The sequence below is a fragment of the Hippopotamus amphibius genome, chromosome 7 (genome assembly GCF_030028045.1).
Source record: "Hippopotamus amphibius kiboko isolate mHipAmp2 chromosome 7, mHipAmp2.hap2, whole genome shotgun sequence".
Lineage (NCBI taxonomy): Eukaryota > Metazoa > Chordata > Mammalia > Artiodactyla > Hippopotamidae > Hippopotamus > Hippopotamus amphibius.
In genome coordinates this window covers 126924544-126950100 of record NC_080192.1, presented here as the reverse complement: position 1 = coordinate 126950100, position 25557 = coordinate 126924544, and the positions used below count along the sequence as shown (strand labels likewise).

The following is a 25557-nucleotide window of genomic DNA, read 5'->3' as shown; positions in this document are numbered from 1 at the left end:
GTGAGCGCGGCCCCATCCTGAGGGGCTAGGAGCTCTGTGATGGACCACTGAGCCCTGCATATTTTGATGCTCAGGGTTCGCCAGGTGGCCTCAAAGTTGTGGATGCCTCCCTGCTTTTCTCCTTGAAGACTATAAATATCCACGTAGACTTCTATGGGATTGTTATTTTTGGAGCGTACTCATGACTCCTGAGAGAGTGTCCTAAACTGAATCCTTACATCAAGAGGTCCACTGGGCATGTTCTTCTGTGTGAATCTGGGTGAAATTGATGCCACTGATGCAATATTGATACGCTCACTACTGCAGGGTCAGGGTTCAATAGCTATGGTTCAGCCATACAGCTTTTTAAATGTCATGTTGACAGTTCCCTCTATGCTATTAATATTGCTCTGTTAGTAAGTTTTGAGTGTTTTGGTTTTCAAAGCTTAAGAAAATAGTAGTAATCAAAATTCTAAAGCAGCTAAGAAAGTGGGTTGCAAAGAAGTTATTAGGTCAGCCTCAATTTTATTCAGCCAATTAGATTGGCATCGTCCTTGTCTACATTTACCAGAACTTGTTTCCTTCCTGACTCAGCCTTTCTTCTTCTGTTGCATCTTATGCCACTGGGTTAAAGAAAGCAAACACACCTGCCTTCTGGGGTTATCGCGTTCCCCACAAACCCAGATTCCCCAGAGCCGCCTGGACCAGTATGCTCTCCGGGGCCTCCTGCTGCTTCGCTTTAGGCCTGCCCTGCAGTCTTTGTCTGGGACTTTGTCTGTGTTTACCGTCGTGGCTGTTTTGAATCATCTATTTTAGAGAATTGGATAAAAATAGTATTTAAACCGATGGAAGTATTTTTAAAGTAAAAGACACAGGTAAATAAGTTATGATATTCGGAAACAAGCTCCCGTTTTGCACAGATGGGTGTTAACAGAACTGAACTCCTACTTCCTTCATTAGTAAGTAACCAATTTATTTAGTATGATAAAAGGTTTTTTAAATGACAGGAATCTACTCAATACATGTTGTTTTTGTTAGAATTGTGAATATGCCTATAGCCTCCTCAATCCCTCACCTCTTCACATTCCCAGATGTCCTTTTTCATCATCTTTTTCCTCAATTCCCTCTCTCCAGTGTCTCCAGAAAATGGGTCCTCTCACTTTCTGGGTGGGTTTTGGAGCACGCAGCCTAGAGGGGTAGGGATTCTGCGGAGGGGAGCAGCACCCCCTTCCAGCATCCATGCCCCGTTTTGGCAGGACGATGACATCCTGTATTCACGTTTGTGGGCATATCCGGGGGCAGTAGGTGGCACCGGTGCCAGGCACCTCAGCTGCAGCAGCAGAATGTGGAGCAGAGGCAGGGCTTCTGAGCACGCGTCTGCCCGCAGTCCCCACTTCCCTTCACTGCCTTGCATTGGTCATATTCTCTGTCCTCTTGGGCAGCCGGGCGGGGGGGTGGGGGGAGGAAGGCAGGGCTGGAAGAGGGGCAGGAAGATCAGCGGGCAGCTGGAATGACATGGATGATTTGGCTCTTAAAGCTGGAGCCGGGGCCAGACTGAATGTTGCCAAAATTGGAAGACCAGCAATTTCGCCTGTTAGCTGAGAAGGTCTTTAACTCCTAAGGATAAAAGACTCCTCCTTCTGTGTGTTTGACATGGTGATTCTTATGCTGGTGCGGGGCGGTTGAAAACCTATCCTATTAGTTCACATTACAACCGGCCAAATAATTTTTTTTTTTAATCACACATTTTTCCATCGTAAAATTTAATATGCTACCCTAGAACAGGGATGGGAGGAGAGAGATTTCTTCTCCTCTCCCCAAGAGAATCTCTGGAGGGTATTGGACAGTCACTGCCTAGTGGCTTGTCTGTGGACCGCTCGTATCTGCTTATATATGCAAGAGATGATGTGCAGAACAGGCTGACTTCCATCATAAAGCAGAATCGCCTGTGACGACTCCATGTGAACCAAACCAAAACAGCAACGAAAATACTTCCCTCATGCCCTGAACAGTTGAGTTTACCAGGTTAGTCACAAAAGATAAATCACTACATCAAGTGTTCAGCCTCTAACTGGTGTTTTCATTTACGATGACGGTTGGCCAGCTGTTGGTAAACATTAATGATAACACGTATCTCCTGAGGATTCGTGGGAATAGTGGCTTCTGGTACCTTATCGGTGTCTCTAAATGGTTTGGATGTTGGGCACATGTTTTTAATTTTTTTAAAAAGACCACTTTAACTTTACACAAGGCCTTTTGTGATAAGTATGGATATCATGAGAGTCAGACCCGAGAATTGCTGTTGCCTGGAGGCTGAGTATGTCTTTTCAGTGTCTGCATGCGAATTCAGTCTGAACTTCCTCTGGCTTGCTAAAATTTGGGGTGCTCTGTGCTCCAGTCACTGGTACTTGGAGCGATTGCCCCTCTCACAGTGGCAGAAGCATGCCTGAATAATGCTTTAGGCCTCTGCTGACAACCCCAAGCTCTCACAAAACTTTGAAGATTTGGCTTGCATACCATCAAGAAGCCAACATCCCCATCCTAAGTACAGGCCTAGCCTAAGGTTAACAGTAAGACCAACATTTTGTTGCTTCATTTTCCTATTAAGCTCTGGGTCGCTGATTGAAGCAGAATTCCAGTGCACTGACACACCACCACATTGTTAACACGATAGGGGAGGATTTGATTATGGGAGAACAAATCCAAAAACGGTACATTGGCCAAAAAAAAAAAAAAAATGAATCTGGGGCCTTGCTTCTCAAGGCAGCTTTTGTGGTTGCATTCCTTTATTTGATGTGGTTCCTTCCTTCTCCCGTGCCAAACGGTGCAATGTGGGAAAAATGATGAAGTTGCAAAAAAGGGCGAGCAGGGGTGGGGTGGGTGGCAGGGGGAGATAGGGAGTGAACTGTTTAGTAACAGGAGAAAGAAAACAGAGCTTAGGGATCAAAGACAAAAATACCTGTCTCTCCAAGCAGGAAGCAGAAAGAAACACAGGAGTCCTTTCCCTGTGCCCAGGTGAAGTCTGAGCCGCTGTCAGCTGGCGCCTTTCAGGCCAACCTGGGCCGAGCACAGTAGACAGGGCGGCTGTGAGCTGCCTGCAGGTGAGAAGAGCACCTTGAGAAAGTCTGTTACGGAGAACAACAGGGTTAACCTGGGAGGGCCCCGGGGAAGAGGGGTGGGGAACACGAGCTGCCTCCCATCAGCAGATTATGGGAACCAACACGTTTTAACACCAGCCAGCCTTGGAGGCAAATCCTAGGGCAGCATTGGAATCTAAATGAGGAGAAAGGTTTCCATGCAGGAACAGGGTTTTATTTATTTACAATTTTCAGGCTGGGCAGCTTTTCTGTTGTGTGGTTTGTGACTACCCAAAGTGTTATTTTCTGAGTTTTAAAACTATCTCATTTTGCACTGTGAAAAGAGCATATATGATTCATCTTAATATTTCTGAGGATCAGTCACCAGCGAACAGCTAGTATTTTGGGTGGGAGGAAGGCTTTTGTAGGCAGCTTTTTCACCTAGCATAGAAGTAAAAGCACCAGAATGTGCCTCAAGCGTCATTCGAAATCATATAAATAGCTCTCTTTCCGCAGTTCTAATCCAATGTCATTATGAGAACTCCCACAGTCCACGAGTTGCCTAATGCTCACCTCACCCTTGCCTGAAAAGGGCTAATGCTTGTGGTTTACCTGCTGATCGAATGTAGTTTCTAACAGGTTTGACCCAAGGGCCTGCTTTTCATTTTGGCTCATCTAATCTAGGTCTTTTGGCCTGTATTTCTTCCTGGATATTTTTCCTACCTTCAGCATCTGTAGAACTGTCAAGCGATACTTTAATCCTAGATCAAGAGTCAGCAAACTATAGCCCACTGGCTGGGTCTGGCCTGCAGCCTGTTTTGTATGGCCTGGGAGCTCAGAATGATTTTTCCATTTTTTAAATGGCTTAAAAATAATAAAGAATAATATTTTAAAGAATAATATTTTGGACTTGTAAAAATTACGTGAAATTCACATTTCCACGTCTGTGCATAAAATTTTATGGGAACACAGCCGTCCACACTCATTTGCATAATGTACATGGCTGCCTTCCTGCTACAGCATCAGAGGTGAGTGGATCCGACAGAAACCTCAGGGCTGCAAAGCCAACAATATTTACTACCTGGCCCATTATTGGAAAAGGTTGCCAACCTCTGTCCTAGACCCTTAAAACCTTTTCCACAATGACTATTTCAGAAAAAGATATGTACATGTACTGACTTCTCAAGTCCATTTTGGAAATTTAACTCTCATATCTTTCCTTATTTATTCTTTCAACTTTAATACCACGGATATTTATTGCGTTGCCGACGATGAACTTGGCCTTATTCTTATTTCTGGTGTTTTAGCAGTAAACAGACCAAAGATCCCCATTCTGGAGGAGTTTACTAGTGAAGGGTGATGAGGGGAGACAACAAACAAATACAATATGTAGAATGTTTTATGGAGATATAGGCCTTAAAAAAAAGTAAAACGAAGAAGAGGGGTTACTGGAAAAGGAGGTGGGTTATTTTAAATAGGTTGTTAAAGAAGCCTTACTGAAAAGGTGGGATTTGAGTAAGACCTGAAGCAGGTGAGGAAGCCCTGCAGGTGGCTGGGAAGAGAGTTGCAGGCAAAGGGAACAGCAGAACGGAGCCAGTGGGCTGAGAGGAAGCAACCCCAGCTTCTCCGTGGAGGCAAGCATCCAGAGGAGAAGCTGTGCTAGATTGTATTGGGTCTAAGGAACCAGTTGGTTGGTGCTGCTGTGGGCTGACCTGGGATGAGAGCAGGGGCGGTAGGTTTTGCAGGCAGAGTCTGCTGGTTAGCAGGTTAAATCTGAGGTACATTTTACACATCCAAGTGGAGGCATTGAGTAGCCTGTTGGCTCTATGAGCCCTGAGTTCAGGAAAGGTCTGAGAGAGAGTATAAGTTTAGAACTTGTGGGTATAAAAGAGGTATGTGAAGCAGTGACACTGGCTGAGATTCAGGCTCAAACCCCAGACTTTTCCTTCTCTCCAGGACATCTCTCACTCTCTGACTACACAGAACTTCTTTTTTAACCTTGAATTTTCTTTCCTGCCCAGTTCACCGTTGGCATGCATCGGGGTGGCCCACCATAGCTTCTTATTCCCCCTCCAGGCAGGTACCCTTTTACCAGTAGATATCCCGGGCAGCCTGAAGTATGAAATATCTCATTGGGGCAAAAAGCTGCTTAGTGTAGTCCAGGACTCATGGTCTGCTGTCCACAGAGTTCCTAGCCTTTGATCACGTGCCTTACCTTGTGGGGTAGTACCTGTGTCCTCCTTCCTTCCAGCCCCAGCCTTGGTTTGACTGTTCCTTTGCCTTGCCTTCTGGTTACCTGCATGTGACTAGACTTCATTTTGCCCATGTACACACTTAGCAGTAATCACCTTTTTTTCTAGTTGTTTCCATAAATGTCTCATCTCCCCTACTAAGCCTTGGGCTCCTTGAGTGTATCTCTGCTTTCTTCATGCCCTGTGGTCCACAGTGCCTTTCAAATAGTCAGTGACCTAATGCCTCGGGGATGGGAGACAGATTTGCCTTTATCACATGCCTCCCCATCCCCAGTCCCTGTTGTGCGTCCTCAGGGTGAGGTGCAGAGCAGGGTGTGAGGACCCCCTGCTCCTACATCCACTAGGGAGCTAGGTCCCACATCAGACCCGCTGAACTTAGCGTCTCTGGGGTGGGGCTTGGGGATCTGAGTTTCTTTCGGGCTCCCAAGGTTATTCTTATGCAGTCATGAAAACACTACAGAGGAAAGATTCCAATCCCACTTTGTTGCTGGCCTTAAACCTTGGACAAGTCATCCATCTCAAGCCTCCGTCTTCTCATCTCTACAGTGAATATGTTAACACTTGCTACCTACTGTGTAAGACTGTTGTAAAAATCCACCAAATGAGGGGCACTTTAGAAACAAATTGTAAAGTGCTGTGTACCAGTAGCCTGACTAACCGCATCTTCTGGTATCTTTTCATTTCTTTGTGTGTGCACGTCAGGCTCCAACCTATAGCTCTTTGAGCACAGAGACAAGTGATGTGTGCATGAAGTTGCCCCATGCTGTTCATAGGCCTGAGCCTTTAGTAAATGCTGGCAAACAGGAATCAGGTGGCTATACTGCTCTACCCTGGTCAGGCAGAGGGAGTTTTTTTCTCTGCATCTTCTTTTGACCATCATTAAAACCTGTGTGCAGTGAGGAGGAGGGTGTTATAAAAATGCTTGTGGGTTTAGTCTAGGGTAACTATTGTATGCATTGATTTTTTCCAGCTTTATTGAAGCATAACTGACAAATTAAAATGTAAGATATTTATAGTGTACAGTGTAATGATTTGATATATACATGTAGTAATCCATAGGGAAAATAACCTCTACCTGTGTAGTAGCAGAGCAGTAAAGCCATTCATTGGAGTCTTAAGGGTGTAAATTTATAACAAACTCACAATAAATTCACTCATTCCTTTTTTTTAAATTAATTTATTTATTGGCTGCGTTGGGTCTTCGTTGCTGCGCATAGGCTTTCTCTAGTTGTGGCAAGCAGGGGCTACTCTCTTCATTGTGGTGCACAGGCTTCTCATTGTGGTGGCTTTTCTTGCTGTGGAGCACGGACTCTAGGCGCTTGGGCTTCAGTAGTTGTGGCTCGCGGGCTCTAGAGCCCAGGCTCAGTAGTTGTGGCGCACAGGGGCTTAGTTGCTGCACATCATGTGGGATCTTCCCGGACCAGGGATCGAACCCGTGTCCCCTGCATTAGCAGGCAGATTCTTAACTACTGCACCACCAGGGAGGTCCAAATTCACTCATTCCTAATGACTAGTATTTGAAAATAGTTTCTCTTCTTAAAGAAATTGTGATAGGATCATACTGCAGGTAAGAAGCCAGGGATGAAGATATAACAAGAAGAAAAAAGCTTTTCTCTCCCTTCGCCTATTCATGTCTTGAGTGGCCGGGCATCATTATAAGTAGTTCAAACCAAATCTTAATAGAACATCTGCTAAGTTCACTGTTGTTTTTTGGGGCTTACTTTAAATGCTTTTCCACGTACTAACAAAATCCTGATGGTGGACATCTGTTAAGACTGTCCCTTAAAGGCTTTTCTGGGATGTTAACAAACTTAAACACATTTCTGAACAAAAACTTGGTTAGTGTTCATGTCATTAGACTGACTCTGTTTGCAATTACGGTATTCTCATCTTTTGTATTTCTTCAAGTGTAAAGTTTCCTTCCTTGCATTTCACCTCCTGTCTCCTGGAAAGTGTCCGTCAAGTCCTCTGGCCCTCAGAATTTCCAGGGGTTCATTTGCCTAGAATGAAAACATCCCTAACTACTTCAGTTCAGGTATCTAAATAAGTTTAATAAAAATTCCTGGAAATGGCCTCAGGGACTCAGTCAGCCCAGGCATCTGCCTGAAACACTCAGGCCAGAAGGAGCCTGATGGGTCTGACACATGTGAAACCAGATGTCAGGTGTGCAGATAAGGATTCAGAAGTCACAAAAGTGATCATTGAAGACCTGAGAGTGGGGTAGATTTAGGTCAGAGAGACCTGGATTTAGATGCCTCTCTGCCATTTTACCACCTTTGTGACTTCAGAGGTGATTAGGTAGCTTCCCTAAGCTCCAGCCTTCTCATCTGTAAAATGGGATAACACCTGTCTCATAGATTGATGTGAAAAAGAGAGGATATCATACAGGAAAAGCACTTAGTATAGTGCCTAATGCATAGCACTTCATGAATGGAGCTATTATTCACTCCTCCTTTCTGTGGAGAATTCATTTTACCAACTGAATCCCTCACATTGCCTTTTAAACTCTATGCTGTGACTAAGCAAAGAATACCTGATCCAGATCATCCGTATAGTCTGCCTTCATGTTTTTAAATTACTCTGTTTAATAATTCCATAACCTTCTAAGCACTTTAACTTAGCAGTTTCAGCTTCTTTAGACTTTGCTCCAAACAGGAGCGTTTTCTGAGTGTTTAATCATACTTACCATTGTCTCAGAACATTTCCATTTTCATATGTCCCTCTAAAAATGGGAAACAGGAAATGGAATACAGTGCTCTAATAAGACCTAATTTTATGCTGTGAAGTATGTATATTGGAAATATTAGATCAGGTGCACAAATGTAATACAGCCAGGCCTACATCGATGCTTCAGTGAACCTCTCATCCAGTGTGACTCCCCGAATGTTCTCCTACTTGTAAACTTAACTTGTCATCCTGATCTTTTATCTTATTCTCCTGTTATATTCAACTAGATTTTTTTTTCCATTTTTAATTACACCCTGATTTTGTTTAACCCAGGGGTGGAGAGACTTAAGATGGCTCAGAGTTGACTCTATAAAATGAGACGGGGGCTAACAACAGTTCTAGAAAATGCTTTCCTAGAAAAAAAATTCCAGTTAGGAAAAAACAAAAACAAAAAAAACAGACTCTTTCCTTAGTGTAGTATTTATGTACTTTTGGGTTTTCAGAACCTACGTATGATTTTTTTTTTTTAATCCTACCCAGTTATGATATCTTAAGAAAAAAGTGAAAAAAGGTGATTGATTTCATGAATGAAGGTTTTTGAGGATAATTTCAGCCACTTATACTAATGTTTCAGTTATATAGCTAGGGGTTAAAATTTTAGAAATTCCACACCATCCTTCTCATGAAAGAATTTCTAAAGAAGGACACAGGCTTTGGAACCAGAAAGAATGGGATTCAAGCCCATATCTGCAACTTACTTGCTGGGTAATCTTGGACAAGATACTTAGACTCTTAGAACCTCAGTTTCCTCATCTGTAAGTTGGGCTAATTAGATCTACCTGGCAGGGTTCTTGGGAGGTTTAGAGATCATGAAATACCCAGTAGAGTGCCTGGCAAAAGTGAATACTCAGTAAATAACAGTGACTTTTGTTTTATTATAATGGCTTTCCTGGCAGGCCACCAGGAAACATACTCTGTCATTATAGAGTGCCCTAGATTCTTGAGGTCCCTGGCATTTCTCTACCTTGAAAGGAATTAACAGTGGTGCCCTAGTCACATATTCAGAATGGGAAACTCAAGTCCTTAAACAGATTTAGGCATACAGTTTGTGTGTGTTGGATTGCGTTGAAGGCTCACCTTTCTTTATGATTTCTCATAGCTTGGCGGCTAGAGGCAGCTGGTGTCCATCTATCATCCTTGAAGTTCCCCATTTCCATGCTTCACCCTCCAATGCTCCCCTGAATCATACCGGGGAGGAGGCAACCAGGTCAACATCCTCTCCCTCAGAACCCAGTTCAAAGGCAAAACTGGACATTAAGGCCGATTCAGGCATCTCTGACAGTGCCTTGCTGTAACCCTGTCCATAGAACACTCACACAAGAGGCATCCTAGAATAATGTCTCTTTTGGAGTGCGTGGTGCTATTTTAATATTAGTGTAACTGTAATTGTTACTTTAACCCTTGAGAGACATGCTTCTTTTTAAGGGTAGTATTATCCTCGCTGCATTCATGGGAAAGTTGAGTAGGACCAAGAGAGCAAACCTGGCAGAAGCAAGAAGTATAATTGGAAATCATTGGCCCTTCTGGTTTTCTCCAGTGCCAAATCATGTTTTCTTCATTTTATTTGGCCAGTAAGATAAAGCCTCACATGGGGAGGAGAGAATTGCTATCCCATGATGGGTTAAACCTGATTGTCCCAAGTCAAGCTTGTAGACAAGCTGACTGCCTGCATTTTTCCATGTCAGAAATGCTCAGAAATATTTCCTTTATGCTGTTGGCTGTAGCCAGTTCAAGTCTTCAGTATTAGAGATGCTCTGAATATTTGCTGACAGAGAAAGGTCCACGAGGGCTCAATTAGCTGTATTTGCATGGAAACAATAGTATTAGTTCATAGACAGTTCTTATATTTGACTTTTAGAGCCAACAAGACAGACTTGGAAATGTTTTTCTGGCTACCTTTTGGTCAGTTCAACTCCACTGTTAGAAAGATTTCTCAGGCTCTGGCCTTGTCCTTCTAATTTCTATCCACAGATTCAGTTTCAGTTCTAAGAATTATCAGCTTGTTTCACATTTTGTTACAGTCCATAAAGAGATTGACGGTGCTTTCTTATCAAAGCAGCCTTTTTCACCCCTTTTTCCTCTCAAGTTCAGCCTGAGACCCTGCCACACCAATTTCGTTTCCCCACCTTTTAGCGCTGCTTTCTCCCTGCAGTGCTCCAGAGATCAGATGAGTCTACACTCAGTGGTCCCTTTCATCTCCCCCTCACCGCTTCCCCAGCCCCAGCTCAGACACTTAGTGGGTGAGTGAGGCCCTGCTTCTCACCAGCCAGCCCTGCCTTCCTGAGAATAGCTGAGTGAGACCCGGCATCCCTGCACAGGGTGAGATTTCTGTTGTACATGCTCAGCCCAGCATTTCTTGACTCATGAATATGAAAAGATTCGAGGTCACAAGGCCTTACCTCCTCTGTCTTGCACCCTTTGAAAACATCATAGCTCTTTTCCTTCATGGCACTTGACTTTGTTTGTTCAGTGCGATCAGGGCAGTACTCAGGCTATAGCAAGCCTGTTAAATATCTACCCACGAGGCGGATATTTACACATGAATCAGCAGCACTTATCAGCCTGTGACGGCTGAAAGTCAGGTTCAGAACCCTCACAGGCTTAGAAACTACTGAGTTTAAAAAAAAAAGGTGCAGTGAGTATCCTTTAAAAAATCAACTCTCATTTAGAACTATCCTTGCTAGTATCTCAAGTGCTTCACACATTGAGGCCTCCCCTGCGCAGCTGCGTCATTCACATTTGGACGCGGCAGAGTGGTTGGTCCCTCACATCCAAGGTGCACTGAGTCCGGTTGTTTGATGGTTGGTTGGGGTGGGAGAGTACTGCGGTGTGAACAAAATCGGGAGGAATACTTGCCCTGCTGCCGTGTGGAAAGTTGTAAGAGGAGATGAGCTGTACAGCATAGTGCCTGCTTCGGTGGTGGTCTGAGCACTTCTAGAAGCCCTTCAGCCTCATTGGAATCCTGACCCTGCTCACTGGTAGCCACACCCTCTGTGTCTTTCCATCCCTGTAGTCCTTTCAGGATTAAAATCGTCATTCCCTCCCCCCTCCTGCTCTCAGGGAGGCACACAGTTCAGCAGTAACGGCAGCCTGCACTCCAGCAACAGGCTTCTCTGAATTCAGATCCTGGCTTTACCATTTCCTAAGTGTGTGAACCCAAGGAAATTTCTTCTGCTCTCTGAGCCTCAATTTCTTCACTTGTAAAATCACAGTGATAATTCCCACCTCACTGAATCGCGGAGAGGATTAAACTAGTTAATGAGAAAGCACCTAGCAACAAGGGTTAGTTCTTGACAATCACAGAAACAGAGTGCAGAGAGAGGGGCCCGGCAACAGAGCAGCCAGGCCCATCTCTCTGGTCTTTACATGTCTCCATACCTCTGCTTCGTTCTTTTATTATAGGTAAGTTTTGTTTAATGGCTGTATTTCAGAGAGAGCTTCAGGTTGAGAGGATTTCCCACACAGTTTTCACTCCTTGTATTCAATTTAGTGAATGATTAAGAACTTATCCTGTCATATTTTATACAGGTCAAAGCCCATTACTATCAATTTTGGACAGGGGAACTGTCCAAATTATTATTTTTTGAATTTGGTTGTGCTAAGGATTGTTCCCCTAAGTAACCTATGAGAAACCTGAATCTTGGTTTTCTCTTTTATGCCGATATTTCACCAAGAACCACAGGCTATAAATGCTGGATTTACTTTTCTTATACTGTAGAATTTTCTTCTTCATCAATTTTCCATCCTAATGGAACCATTAGACTCTTCCAGTGAGATGTGCTCCCTCCACGTACTTTCGCATACAAAAGAGGGGACAGAAAGCCTTCCTCTAGTTCACAGAAAGTCATAGGAGTTTTCCTAGCCTTCTTCAGAGTTGAGGCTAAATCTCATCCAGTGTCTACTCTGAGAGCAGCAAATGGAAATGATGTTCTTGCCGATTCCGCGCAGTTGCGGGGTGTACACGATTCATTACTGTCATTCTTGGTCAAACGCTGTCTCAGAATTTTCTCAGTTGTCAGAGTTGTGCTTTTTACTTATCATCTGAGTGGGATAAGTCAGCAGCGAATATTTCCATATTGAGTTCCTCACGTCAGCTGGAATTTTGTTTTTTGGGATTTCTCATTCCCATAAATAAATAAACATAATATTCATTTTTACTGGAAAAATTAATTTCAGAAATCTGTAGTCAATAGGGAGACAGACTGGGTCAGGAGTCCTTTGAGTAGTTACATATATTGTTCCTTGTACCACAAACTCTACACTGAGTCTATCTGCTCTAAACTATTTGAGAATGATTTTTGAGACTGTTATTGTGAAACATTTTGCTTCCATTTACAACCGCATTACTGTGGGGGGCTTGGATAATGAGTAATCACAGCATTAAAGGGTTTTAGGGGTCTTTTTATATCCCGTTGTCTTACAGAAAGGGTTTACGGGGCTTACAGAAATATATACATTAAAATAAAATTCAAGTAAGAAAAACAAATTAGGACCAAAGGAAACTGAGAGTAGGAAAGAAGATGAAATCAAGATTAAGGATGATATACAAAATGCAGGCTATAAGGTTCTGAACAATTTTTTTAATAATCCTTTGCTGGTTCATTTAAGCTGAAAAGATAACCTCCAGGAAAGTTCTGGAAACTGTTTCTGAATCAGTGGCACGTCTAGTGCTTGGATTGATGATTTTTGACTGAACCTTCTTGTTTAGATGAATCGAGTATCAGTGTTTACTGGGATTAGTTGCACACTTCCTACCCATGTGGCCCACAGACACAGGACCAGTATTTCAGAAAATGTTTAATCAGTTGCCACCATTTAAAAATTGAGAGATTAAACGATCTGGATTTCTGGCTTCACTTGAAAAATTAGGATCCGGCTTGTGTTCCTACATGTCAGAGATCAGCTGGGGCTGAGCAGTGAAATCGCTTCCCAGAATGGAGTGCACAAAATCTCCAGGTCCTTCACATCCCCACCTGATTCTCTCCACTCATTTACAGAGCCTGCCAGGGCTGGGTAGACCCCGGGCATTTGCATCTCCTGCCCTAGACCACCTGCCTCACACTAAGAATGAGGAAACTAAAGCCCAAGGAGGCTGCCCAAGGCAACAAAGCCAGTGAACTGCAGAACTAGTCCCGTCGGTACACTATTACGCCGTCGTGTCAGTTCAGTCTTGTTCAGTTTAATGAATGACTTATCTTTGCTCAGCCCAGTTATGAATTGGGCATAATCAAGAGTATAAAAGTCTGTGTTTCGATAACAGGTACACCCCATTAATGTTGGTAAGACATTTACCCATGCCAATCAGACTTTGCTAATTTGTACTGTTGTGTGATAGGATCATGAGTTGTCATTAATCATTCGTTGTTAGTCATGTGTAACATGAACATGTTGTTGTAACAAAATGGATGAACTATAGAAATGTAGTCATAGAGTGAAGCCCCTATTCCCACCATCATTAATTCAGGCAGTTGGTGGGCAGACTTGGACAAGAGAAGCCAAGTCTGTTTGGGGTGACACTTAAACTGCTTGAGCCCTAAGAGAAGTGTCCATTGTACTTTGTCCTTCCAGTGCGCTTGGCGGCTCCTCGGCTCTTCACATCCCAGCTTTTCCAGGAGGAGGATGTCTCATTGATTATGTTCCTCAAGTGTGCCACCTGCTCACCAACAAGGTAAAGGCAAGACCCTGCCTCCCCCACTTTGTGAGGCTCCTTCCTCCAGTGTCACCTACCCAGCATCGTGGTGCAGACACCATCCTCTCCACCCCATCCTCTTAGCTTCAGCCTCCAACTGACATCAACCTTTGCTACTTTGCATTACGTCTCATCAGTTTCTCTCCCGATTTCTTTGCCCTCCTTTCTTTTCTGAGGATTCTGATCTCCTCTCCCAGTCTTATCTTCATCTTTTAAATGTATAGCTCCTCTTCCTTGAATTTCTTTACGCCCTAAGTTTTTGGTAGGTCTTATACCTTCTTATGGCTTAAAAATTTTGAACTCTTTCATTTCCCAGTTATCTGCTGCGTGTGTGTGTGTGTGTGTGTGTATGTGTGTGTGTGTGTGTGTGCGCACCACTAGTTAACATCACAGTAACTCTGTGGAGTTGCTTTCATCTCTTTCTGCTGTTCTGTACTGCACTTTTTACTGGTTGGTTCTTGATTCTCCCTGTCATGTCTAGGAGCAGTTTGCCGGAGTCCTGCTTCTAGGGGCAGGATTTCCAGGTCAGCTTGTCTTAGAATCAGGCACATCAGACTACCTAAAGCTTTCTCTTAGCTGTGTTAATCAGCCCTTACACTGGCAAGTAGCTGAGTTTCCACTAATGGTTGTTGTCAGGTATTTCTACAAAGTATAAAATGTACTTGTTAATATCCAGCCGGCCTATTTAGCTAAAAACTAGAGATATTGATCCACAAACAACACTGACTCTCTTTCTTCTCCCACATGAACTATTTGCTTAATTCCCCAAATCCTATTTCCTTTGCTCATATTGACTTGTTCACAATGGCTTGGAAATTAAATCTTTTGTCTCTTTCATTCAAAAGATAGCTCATCTCCGTATAGAAAATATTTTAGAAATATAATAATATTTCAAAGGCTTCAGTATTATTTTTTAAATGTCAGAGAAACTAAAATCTGGCAGCTCTGCAGTCTGTGGGCTTGGCACACACTCCAGGGCATTTAACTCTAACGGAGTGGTTGCTGCTTATTGGAGCAAATTCCCCCAGCCCCTACCCTCCTACAAAACTGATCGGAGGACAGAATTCTTATTCACATTGTGGGACTTTGCAGTGCCTTCAAATCTGTGTTCCAGTATTAAAGAGAAAAATGTAAATTTGGTCCTCCAGAACCAAGAAGAAAAGCCTTTTTAAAGCTCTCCAATTGAGATTAATTTCTAGTCATACATTTTCCTCAAAAAAATTATAATACCATTTTCCCAGAAATACAGGAATCAGTCAGTTTTTCTTATCTGGTTCCCTTTCATTAATTTTGCTTGTCTTTTAAAATTGGTGTTCTTCTGCTTGCCACAAACGAGGACAGTATGGGCTGCTTTTAGAAACAATCTCTTCAAATGAATTTCCATAATTACATTGGAATCTATCTTTGTAGCCATTTTTGTTGTGGGTTTCTGTTAAACTGGTTTTCTGTTTTTAAAATCAAGTATACAGAACTGTTTTCATCCCCTTTTTAAACAAAGCCACTTAAGCAAACTTATCATCTGTTTTTCTTTTCCCAAAATAACATTTCTGATCCTGCATTAAGCCTGCAAAGCAAGCACTGTTTTTATAAATTGACATAAAACCCCTATTATATAAATAGAATTGTTTTACTTTTAAAGGGTACAAATGGCTATCAGTACCAATTGTGTCAAGGTTATTTCAAGCACTTTATCTTGAGCTTTTGTTATCCATAGAAACCCAGTGTGGCTACAGCCAAGATAAACAATTTGGGGGGTCTTTTTCTCCTGCTGTTTCTTTCAGCCATCATGAAGACATTTTATAAGGAATGTATTTTTGTGTTAGAAGCTTATGGGTAAATGACTAACTTTCAGATGCCTAGCTTAATGAGTTCACAATTTCTTTTATAGAAACTGTCATTTGGTGATAACAAGGAAATATAAAAAGGCAAAATAAAATCTCCTGTTGTAACACTCCTTGTTCTGAATGTTCCAGATTTAAAAAGAAAGAAGTGAGCATTACCATGCCTTTTCAATAGGAGTTGTAGTTCAAGATAACCGAATAGACCCATTGGATGAGAGGAAGCTCTTCTTTATAGAGAATTCCAGCTGATAAGTGCAGATGGAATGATAGAATACAAAATCACCATCTTTTCCAGCCCTAGTGAAGTAATTGATTCAGACAAGGGTCTTCAACAGATGCTAAAACCATTAAGGGAAAGTTTGATGGGAACGCGGTCTTCCCATGCTTCAAGGGGCATACCCCTGGATTACTCACTATGGCAGAGGGGAGACATCCCCTTACAGTAGAGTGGTCTGGGTGGCATCACCTTAACCAACGATCCAACTCAGTATCACCTAGGAAGTTTTCTTGCCCCAAATATTTACTCTGAATCTAATCACACCTGTAGTGCTAACTTCCAATTTTAGGAAATACAGAAGATAGAGAAAAAGGAAGGAAACAACCAGAGAACTAGAATGCAGGATAAGACGACTAGCCCAGTCTCTTTGAAAAGTCAATATTATGTATACACACCCACACCCCAGGAGGTACTATTATTCTATAGCAAAAGACTTTCTAGATTAAATACCTGATCCCTGTTTATACCCCACTTTTTTCAAAAATGTTTTGGGAACCGTTGGGAGGTTTTGATAACGGACAGGGTACTGAATGAATTCAGAGAATGATTACTCAGTTTTGTTGAGTATGAGAATAGTATTGTGGTTATGTAGGAAGATGTTTTTGGGAGATGCAGGCTGAAGTGTTTAGGGGCAAACTGTCATGATGTCTCTAATTTCCTTTGAAACATTTCAGTAAGATTGATTGACAGGTTGATAGGTAGGTAGATGGCTGGATAAAAAGCAACTAGACAAAATATTCACAGTTGTTGAATATAGGTGTGGGAATACGGGTGTTCATTTTACTATTCTTTCTACTTCTCTGAATCTTTGAAATTTTACATAATAAAGCCTTTAATGATTTCCTACTGCACGTCTCAGCGTTGGGTTCCTCTTCCAGGTGCAGTATGTGATTCAAGGATATCACAAAAGGAGAGAGTATATTGCTGCTTTCCTCAGTCACTTCGGCACGTAAGTCCTATGTTTAAACCATGAGTCAGGGACGCCCTCGTGTCCAGATGACCCCAATGTGAGGGCTTGGTTAAGAAAATAGCACTTAGGTCTTCCACGTGATACTTTTCAATGCCATTTTGATTCTTTTTGGCGTGCTGCTTATACTAAAGCTCCCAGGAAGACGTTTTTGTAGCGTTCTTTACCAAATAGGAGGAGCAAATACCTTCCCTGGAGCAGCAGCACGACGAGCCCCAAACACCACAGTAGCGGTGGTCCTAACGCCTGCTCCTCCTCGGGCTCTTTGCAGTCTGCACGGCACTTTCACCTCCGTCATCGCACAGTAGTCATGAGGTGAGCCTGGCGGGCGTGCCCGGCACCTTCTCCTGAAGGAAGCCCCGCAACCTTGACCCGTTCAGCCAGCCGGGCGGACCACACCTCAGAGAGAAAGCCCAGCCGGGAGCCCTGTTCCTCAGGGCGCAGGTCTCCTGACAGGACTCCCACTCCCCACAGGGCCACAGGGATTCGGGAAGGCAATCTGGCACTGACACCAGCGCGTGACTCCCGCCTGGGATTAGGAGTTGGGAGAAGGCCCCGCAGGGGAGGAGGGACGTGTGTGGCTGCAGTTTCAGGGAGGGCGTCTCCTCCCGCCTCCCTCCCTGTGCTCTGGCCCTTTCCTTCTCGCGGCCCGTGGCTGGCCGCTCCGCAGCTGTGTCCTCAGTGACGGTGGAGCCCTTATCAACCTTCCACCCGGGGCTTCGCTGGGGGTGGCAGGGGGAGGGCATTTTCCTCACAGTCTTCTTTAAAAGGTGGCACAGCCTACCTCTCTGGGGGAACTAAGCACTAGGGGTTTCGTGGTCTAGGTATCTCCCACCTTGTTCCAGAGAAGGGGTGTGTGTGTGTGTGTGTGTGTACGTATTAAAATTTGTAATAAGTAGATGAAGAAATTGGGACAAAAGGAATAACAAAGAGAAGATGAAATCAAGAATAAAGTGGGGATATAGTTTTACAAATGTGGCATGATTATAAGCAAAACTTCTGACTCCTGGAAACAACAGTGGAATTTGTCATGTCTCCAAAACAGAAGTATCCATATCTAAACAGTGTGACTATCTCTCCACATGAGTCTCTAATACTTAACATTTTTTTCAGCTGTATTTATGAGCATTTTGAGAAAGTGCTTATACAAACAGTGGTTAATAAATGACACCATCAATCTTCCCATTTTTGAGTAAGATTCTCTTCCGTATGTATAATTGAAAATGAAGACATTCACACAGTGACCTCCAAAGCAGGGTGTAACTCAGGGGTGTGTGTCCCACCTCACTCCATTGGTATTCACGAAAAGGGTAAACATTGAACTTACACTTGCTTTTAAATCTCATTCGGTTTATGTACATTTTTGTGTTTTTATACATATAATAGTACTTGTATACAGCTGCAGAGTCGTATACAAGTACTACCATATACTGTACTGTATGCATAATGAAAAGGACTCTGTGCTTATTTTTGCTTATGGGATGCAGGACCCAAAAAGTTTAGATATCAATGTTATAACATAATATTGAATAAATTACATATCCTTAAAAGAAATACAAACCGGTGAATAGAGTTGTTGACTTAAGTCAGCAGATCTTAGTGATGTATCAGCAGTCTTTGAGCAAATTACTAAGCCTTCAGTGCCTTAGTTCCTTTACCTTCCCAAGGGGTTCAACTGTTCCTTCCTACTTAAACCTGGAGGCCATCAGTATGAATGGTCTGACTGGCCTGACTCAGCCAGGGTGAAGGCATCTCTAAGGATGGCAGGGGCCTCCTTGGGTGGACGAGAGAGAACATTATCCTTGTCCTTGCTGTGTGGTTAGTATTGACACATTATGGTAGCCCCACCCCCCGCCAAGCACTGAGCTCTTGAGGGAAATGGGGGAGGTGAATGTGTCAGAATTCTCTCCAGGCCCTTCTGTGGTCAGCGGCTGTTCTCCTTTGACACAGGAGACGTGGATCTCCCATCTGAACCCAGTGTCCACCCAGCCCACATTGCTACTTTGTCTTGAGCCCAGTGGGGAGGATAGGGGAGCACAAGAGGAAGAATTCCCAATACTTTGGAAGAAAGTAGTGTATAATCCTGAAGTTAGTAATGCTGTCATTGCTGGTTTCTGGTTAGTGCCTAAGTGAAGGGCAGACTTGACAGTCACTGTGCAGACGTAGGGTCATTGCTGCCCTGACTTCTTCATGTGGTCTTTTGCTCAGCACTGGTAACTAACATTTGCATAACATTTCATGGTTTACCTTACTTGTTTTTCACAACTCCATGATGAAGTTTACACATATGATTATATTTGTTTTACAGATGAGGAAACTTAGGCTCCAAAGGTTAAGTGATTTGCCTGAGGTTATACCAGGTAGTAAATGGCAAAGCTGTAGCTTAAACCTAGATGCTTTCATTCCACATCCCACATCCTTCCTGTGGTAATGCATCTCAGATTCAATAACGCTGACTTTATGAATATGTTCTTTACTTGGTTCCATCTCTTTTATACCTGGTTTTTATGAGGGTTTTTTTTGTTTGTTTGTGTGTATCTTTTTATTACTTAGGGGTGTCGTGGAATATGATGCAGAAGGCTTTACAAAACTCACTCTGTTGCTGATGTGGAAAGATTTTTGTTTTCTTGTACACAGTGAGTATACTTTTGCTATTAACATGTCAGCATACATTTAAAAATGTACTAAACCACATGTAATAATGAATGTGACAACCTTTAGTGTCCTGACTTGATTCCTTTTACTTTAGCATAAGTATATTTACTGCATGGTCTTCAAGAGAAAATATCTCTAGATCAGTGGTTCTTAACCAGGTATAATTTGTCACTCAGGGGACGCTTGGTAATGTCTGGAATGTTATGTTTGACACGATGGGTGGGGGACCAGGGGTGGCAGTTGTTGTTACTGGCCTTAGTGGATAGAGGTCAGAGATGCTGCTAAACATCCTACAGTGCATAGGACAGGTCCCTAAAACAGAACGTTATTGAGTCTACAATGTCAGTAGTGCTGAATTTAAGAAACCCTACCTTAGAGGGATTTCTGTTTTCAAAGTATCTTTCAGATTCAGGCTTCAAAACTTGAAGATTACTCAAAACATACTGCTTTGATCATTTGGTTATCATTCTTAAGTGAAAAAATCTATAACTTTGGTAATATATATTATATATCTTAAAGGTGGGACTGTGTTTTAATGAATTCCCAACATGACTTCTCAGTGTTTTCCACACAGTGGGCACATTTAAATGCCTGTTGTATTATATTAATCAGTCAGGAAATAAGCATTGCTCCAGCTTTCGGTTAATGGATCATTTAGAGTCTCTTCTGTATATTTCTTTGTTCTATAAGAACCAGTGACCCATGGTGCCAGGTTTAAGTTGCAGGTCAACTACGAGCTTTATTATTTAGTAATTTAATATGCAAATACCCAGACTTCAAGCCAAAGGCACAGAAGTTTCAGAAAACCAGTGGGTTCGGGTTGACTTCACTCAGTATATGGAACTACCCTAGACTTTTTTTTTTTAGTAAATTTATTTATTTATTTATTTATTTGTGTATTGGCTGCGTTGGGTCTTCGTTGCTGTGCGGGCTTTCTCTAGTTGCTGTGAGCAGGGGCTACTCTTTGTTGCAGGGCACGGGCTGTAGGCGCATGGGCTCCAGTAGTTGTGGCACACGGGCTCAGTCGTCGTGGTTGCGGGCTCTAGAGCACAGAATTAGTAGTTGTGGTGCATGGGCTTTGTTGCTCCGCAGCATGTGGGATCTTCCTGGCCCAGGGCAGAAACCCACGTCCCCTGCATTGGCAGGCGGATTCTTAACCACTGCACCACCAGGGAAGTCCAGAACTACCCTAGACTTTAATAAACTATTTCAGAAAGCACAGCTTCGACCCTGTTCAGCTACGCTGTCAGATGGTGTAAAGATAATGACTTGGGGGGACTTTTCTTCCCCAGCAGTTTTACTTTCTTGGTTATTACTTGCGTAGGCTAAAATAGTTCTTAATTTGTCTCACCTGACGTCACACCAACAGATACTAAGGGAAGAAACCCAAAAAATGTCCATAGTGGTAGAGGGAAGAAAGCTGTAATGAAAACCTTACCACGGTATAATCCACATCGAGATAATTAAGAGTTGGCCATAAGTACTTCTAAGAAGTTGGTTCTCCCTGTCATTTAAGGTGTTTCCCAGTGATAACCACCTTGTCATGCAGGGCTTCATATGGAGCTCCTGCTTGATAACTAGTCTTGCACTGGGACCATCTTTTCCAGTGCATCTGAAAAACGCAAGCATGTTGCTCTGTATTAATTATGTGCACAGATAAGCAGAGAGTTGGAGAGGTGAAGATTTTCATCTTGGGTGTGCCTTCCACTAATTATGTGACTTTGTTCAAATCACTAGGACAAGCCTCTCTCTGCTTTAGTTTCCTCTTATGTCACCCGGGTTGTGAAGTCCTGTGGAGGCATCAGCAGATGGAACTTAATCCACAGCACAGGGCCAGGTGGAAGAGGACGTCCCGCCGTCGAGGCCTCCTGGCACTCTTGTCTTCACTCACCATCTTCTGTGGCCCCACTGAGCTGGGCTGCGTGCTGCTGCTTCCAGCTCTCACTTTTAATTCTGACTCCATCACAGCTCTGGTTTTCCGTTCTGCGTGTTAATTCCTTTCTGAGATCTCACTTCCTATTTGCCATGTGCACTTTGCCCCACCATCTCGATCCCAGTGATTCTGTCTCTAGCCCGGTAACCTGACCCCAGATCCTGATTGTACGCTTGGTTTGTGTCTCCTGATCCTGGACAGCTGCCTGGGGCATCGGTCTGGCCTGTTTCCTCTAGCCCAGCTCAGCAAGAGGGGCCTGTACCCTGCCATGAATGGCGGTGGCTCTGGTCAGAGGCCTCCCAGAGGAGCTGTGAGAGAAGGACACAGAAGAAAGGACACACAGAAGGACAATTACAAACAGTAAAGTAGGCGACTGCTTCCACCAATTTCTTCATCCCAAAGTGGCATGAAATCGCAACAGTTTTTCCTGAAACTTACTGTGGTCTCCTAACCATGATTCCACTTTCAAAAAAACTGATGTGAGATCATATCAGATATAAGGGAAAAAAAGATATCCTTGGCACTGATCTTTCTCACCTGTGTTTCCACATGCAACTCAAGGATGCCTGTTCGGGTGGTGCCTGGCAAGAATAAAAGAGCATCTACCTTTCAGTTCCTGCCAGTCCCCTTCTCATTGTGTTCAGTGTTACAGCAATTCTTGTTCCTTTGGAAGGTCTATTCCCCAAAGAAGATTTTCTACATGGTACCGTGTATCCAGTAGTTCTTCTCTCCGTCTCTACCTTCCTATGTCAGGCATGCAAATAAGTCCCAGAGTCATATTTTTACTTAGTTTTGATTACCGAGTTTTAATTACCTTCTTCAGAAACATAGAACCCGCAGGCACTCATTAGAACAGGTACAGGGACCTCGAGATTTGTTTAATTTACTTTTTCCAAAGTGTTTCCTCAGGCTTTTACTCCTTTGCTCCCCAGGCCATTTGCTCCCTGCTCTTAGCGTCCCAGCCCACTCTCTCAGCTCTTTGGCAGATAAGACCTTGTCTAAGAATCAAGGGACTTTGACGCTGTTTCCTGCTCCATCATTAACTCACAGCCTGTCTTTAAATAAATTATTTCCACCCTTTTGCTTCTTTCTTATATCTAAAATATAGGACTTTTAGATTGAGTGAAGAGTGAAGCTTGGTTAGGTAATACATTTTATTCAGTCATACGATTAAGCATCTGAAACTTACCTTCCCTTGGAAGCATCTGCTTGCTTGGGACCCCCAAGGACCACTTGTTCCCTTTTTTGTTGCCATGAAGATGGGAGTCTAGTATGGGGTGGCAGAGACTTAATGATAAAACATTGCAGTGAATTATTCTGAGGTCTCAAGAACATGAAAAAGGAAAAAGGAAGTGCCTAGAGATGGAGCCAGTCTTCTGTGGCTGGCTCACTGCTCCATAAAGATTGAAGACCTGGCAGGACACCAAATAACATCTCTGCCCTCCCCCACCCTCTGTTCTGCCCAGGCCTAGGAAGAGGACTGTCAAGAGGGTAGGTGCTGGCGAAATTCTGAGCATTTTGGATGCAAGAGGAAAGAGGCACTCCTCTCCTGAGGCCGATGGCTCTGACCTCAGACTTTGCCAGAGTGTGCGGAAGCAAGAATGCCCTAGGGGAAAACATTGTACATATTCTGGGATCTCTCAAGAGACACTGCAACTTCCTGGCATTCTGGCAGTTCCAGGAGTGGGAGCTGTGGCCGTGATTGTGGCCATGAGTATTTTCATCCATTTATTCCTTCTTTCTTTCCTTCCTTCATCCATATCAATATATTGCAAGATTTGGAGCCACAGCAGGATCAGGGACGTGCTTTCATTCAGAAACTGTTTTCAGAAAGGTTTTCTGGCCATCATCTAAGAATTATCTGTAGTGGTTATATAGGTACTTCTCTCTTTGCCCAGCTGTTTTTACCTCTGGAGGTAGATGCTATCTTTAAGCCTGCAGCTTTTCAGAATGCTGGGTAACAGGAGAACCAGATAGCAAGGCGCAGTAACACACAGCAAAAGCAACCACGGGGAAACCTGGCATTTTTTCATGGGCCCCTGTCCACTGCACTGTAAGGAGTGCAGCTGCCTAAGGTCATAGGGTTGCTGCTTGGAAGGGGAGGGTGTGGAGATTGTGACTGTTTGAGAAGCTGTCTTTTCCCATTTACCAAGGAAGCTGTAACTCCTTGGTAAATGACCCTTTGAGTCATCCAGCCTGGACCATAGGCCTTATCTCCCTGGCGAAATACCTATTAGACCAAATTTGACTGTTTTAGGTGTTCCGTTTCATTTCCTCTCTACTCCTAACCCAATTAACTTAACCCAATTCAACTGAGTTCTGAGTTTATTGAGAGCCTGCTGTGTGCTCCGAATTGGGCTAGGTCCCAGGGGCGATAAGTAAAGAACTCAGGCTTGACCTTAAGACACTTAGAGTCTCACACAAGGGTTGGCTGGCTACAGCCTATGGGCCAAACTCCACCCTCACTCTATTTTTATATGGCCCTTGAGCTAAGAATGGTTTTTATGTTTTTCAAGGGTTGGGGTGGGGGGGGGGGGTGTGGAGAAGAAGAATATGCAACAAAAATGGTAAAGCCTAAAATATTTACTCTTTGACTCTTTGCAATAGAAGTTTGCCAACCCCTGGTCTAGTTAGTGAGAAAAGAGATTACATAAAGGTGTAGTACACACTGATACGCATTTTTTAAAAACAAATACTTTTGAGCTTGCTTACTGTATGCAAGGCACAAAGTGATGTGTGATGGAGAAAACTTCATACGTTTATATATATAAGAGAGAATTAGAAAGAGAAACACCCTCCCTAGTGGAGTCTAATGAGAGAGACAATAAAGAAGTAAACTAACAAATATGTAAGTTACAAATGGTGACAGATAACATAATGGAACAAAACAGAGGGCTTTGAAAGAGGCTAAGAGGGGAGCTGTTGTCAGGATGATCAGGAGAGCCTTCTCATAGGAGGTGACGTTTCAGCTGAGACCTCAATGAGCGTCCACTCAGATTCAGGAAAGAGGTTTCAGGGGAGGGAATAAGTCAGCTTGTGCAGAGAGCTACAAAAGGCAGCAAAGAGCTCTGTATGAGCCAGTGTGGCTGGAGCACAGTGAGGAAGGAGAGAGTCATACAAGGGAGAGCTTAGAAAGAGAGTCAGGGCCAGAGAGATAGTACCTCACAGGGCTGGAATGACAGATCCAAAGGTCACATGGGACACAGATTCCTTCAAGCTTTATACCCATCCCTGGGGTGTGGCTTTCTTGCTTATAGTCCAGAAAAGCTGTTGGAGCTCCAGCCATCACATCCATAATGCAAGTAACAGAATAAAAAAAAGATGGAAGAAGAAAGGTACAAACCTTCTCAGACTTTGAAGAAGTCTCATGCACCACTTCCAGTTACATGTCATTGTTCTAGAACTTAGTTCAGCATGGTTCAGCATGTGTGCTAGGGCAGACTGGGAAATGTAGTTCTCTTTCTGGAGCAGCAGATGCCCAGCTAAAAATCAGAGTTCTTACAGGGAGATCAACTTGATGATTGGTGAAGACCTAGAGGGGTGGGGTAGGGAGGGTGAGAGGGAGGCTCAAAAAGGAGGGGATATGGGGATATATGTATAAATATAGCTGATTTGCTTTCTTGTACAGCAGAAACTGGCACAACAGTGTAAAACAATTATACTCCAATAAAGATCTTAAAAAAATAAATAAAAATAAAAATCAGAGTTCTTTTAACTTGAGTGAGAAAGAGAGAATGGCTATTTTGTAAGAAACTGCTGGTCTCTTTCAAATCAAGAAGAGTTTAGATATAGGTCAAGTTTCCATCAGAAAACAGATGGTGCATCACACAGGTAATGGGAGAATTCAGTGGAGGCGCTGTGTTCAAAGGTGTGGACAGAGTTAAAGAAAACCAAAAGGAATGGTTAGCAGCTGGAGGGATTCATTACCTTCCCTAGGACTGCATGGGCAAGAGGAGAGTGTGGTTACCAGAAGCTGGAAAGGGCTATAGCTATGGCTTAGGAAAAGGTTTCCTGACAGGAACTGGGGAAAGCCTTTGGTTGAGGAATGTAGCTGCTACTAACAAGTGCAGGAAGGATTATTTCTCCTTTCAGTTCTGTCACTTTTGTTCTGAGGTGCATGTACATTTATAACTGTTGTATCTTCTGACATGTTGACCCTT

The 25557-nt window shown here is 43.3% G+C and overlaps 1 protein-coding gene across 3 annotated transcripts in view; it reads left to right on the top strand.

Annotated features, from left to right (window-relative positions):
* Positions 1-25557, top strand: part of BABAM2 (BRISC and BRCA1 A complex member 2) — a 407317-nt gene that overhangs the window by 302850 nt on the left and 78910 nt on the right. For 2 of the 3 annotated variants that reach the window (XM_057743696.1, XM_057743695.1), the window contains 3 exons: positions 13604-13703; positions 16721-16791; positions 19363-19445. In XM_057743696.1, the coding sequence (XP_057599679.1) occupies positions 13604-13703; positions 16721-16791; positions 19363-19445 (254 nt within the window). The remainder of the gene's footprint in view (positions 1-13603; positions 13704-16720; positions 16792-19362; positions 19446-25557) is intronic. The other variant, XM_057743697.1, reaches the window with a different exon arrangement.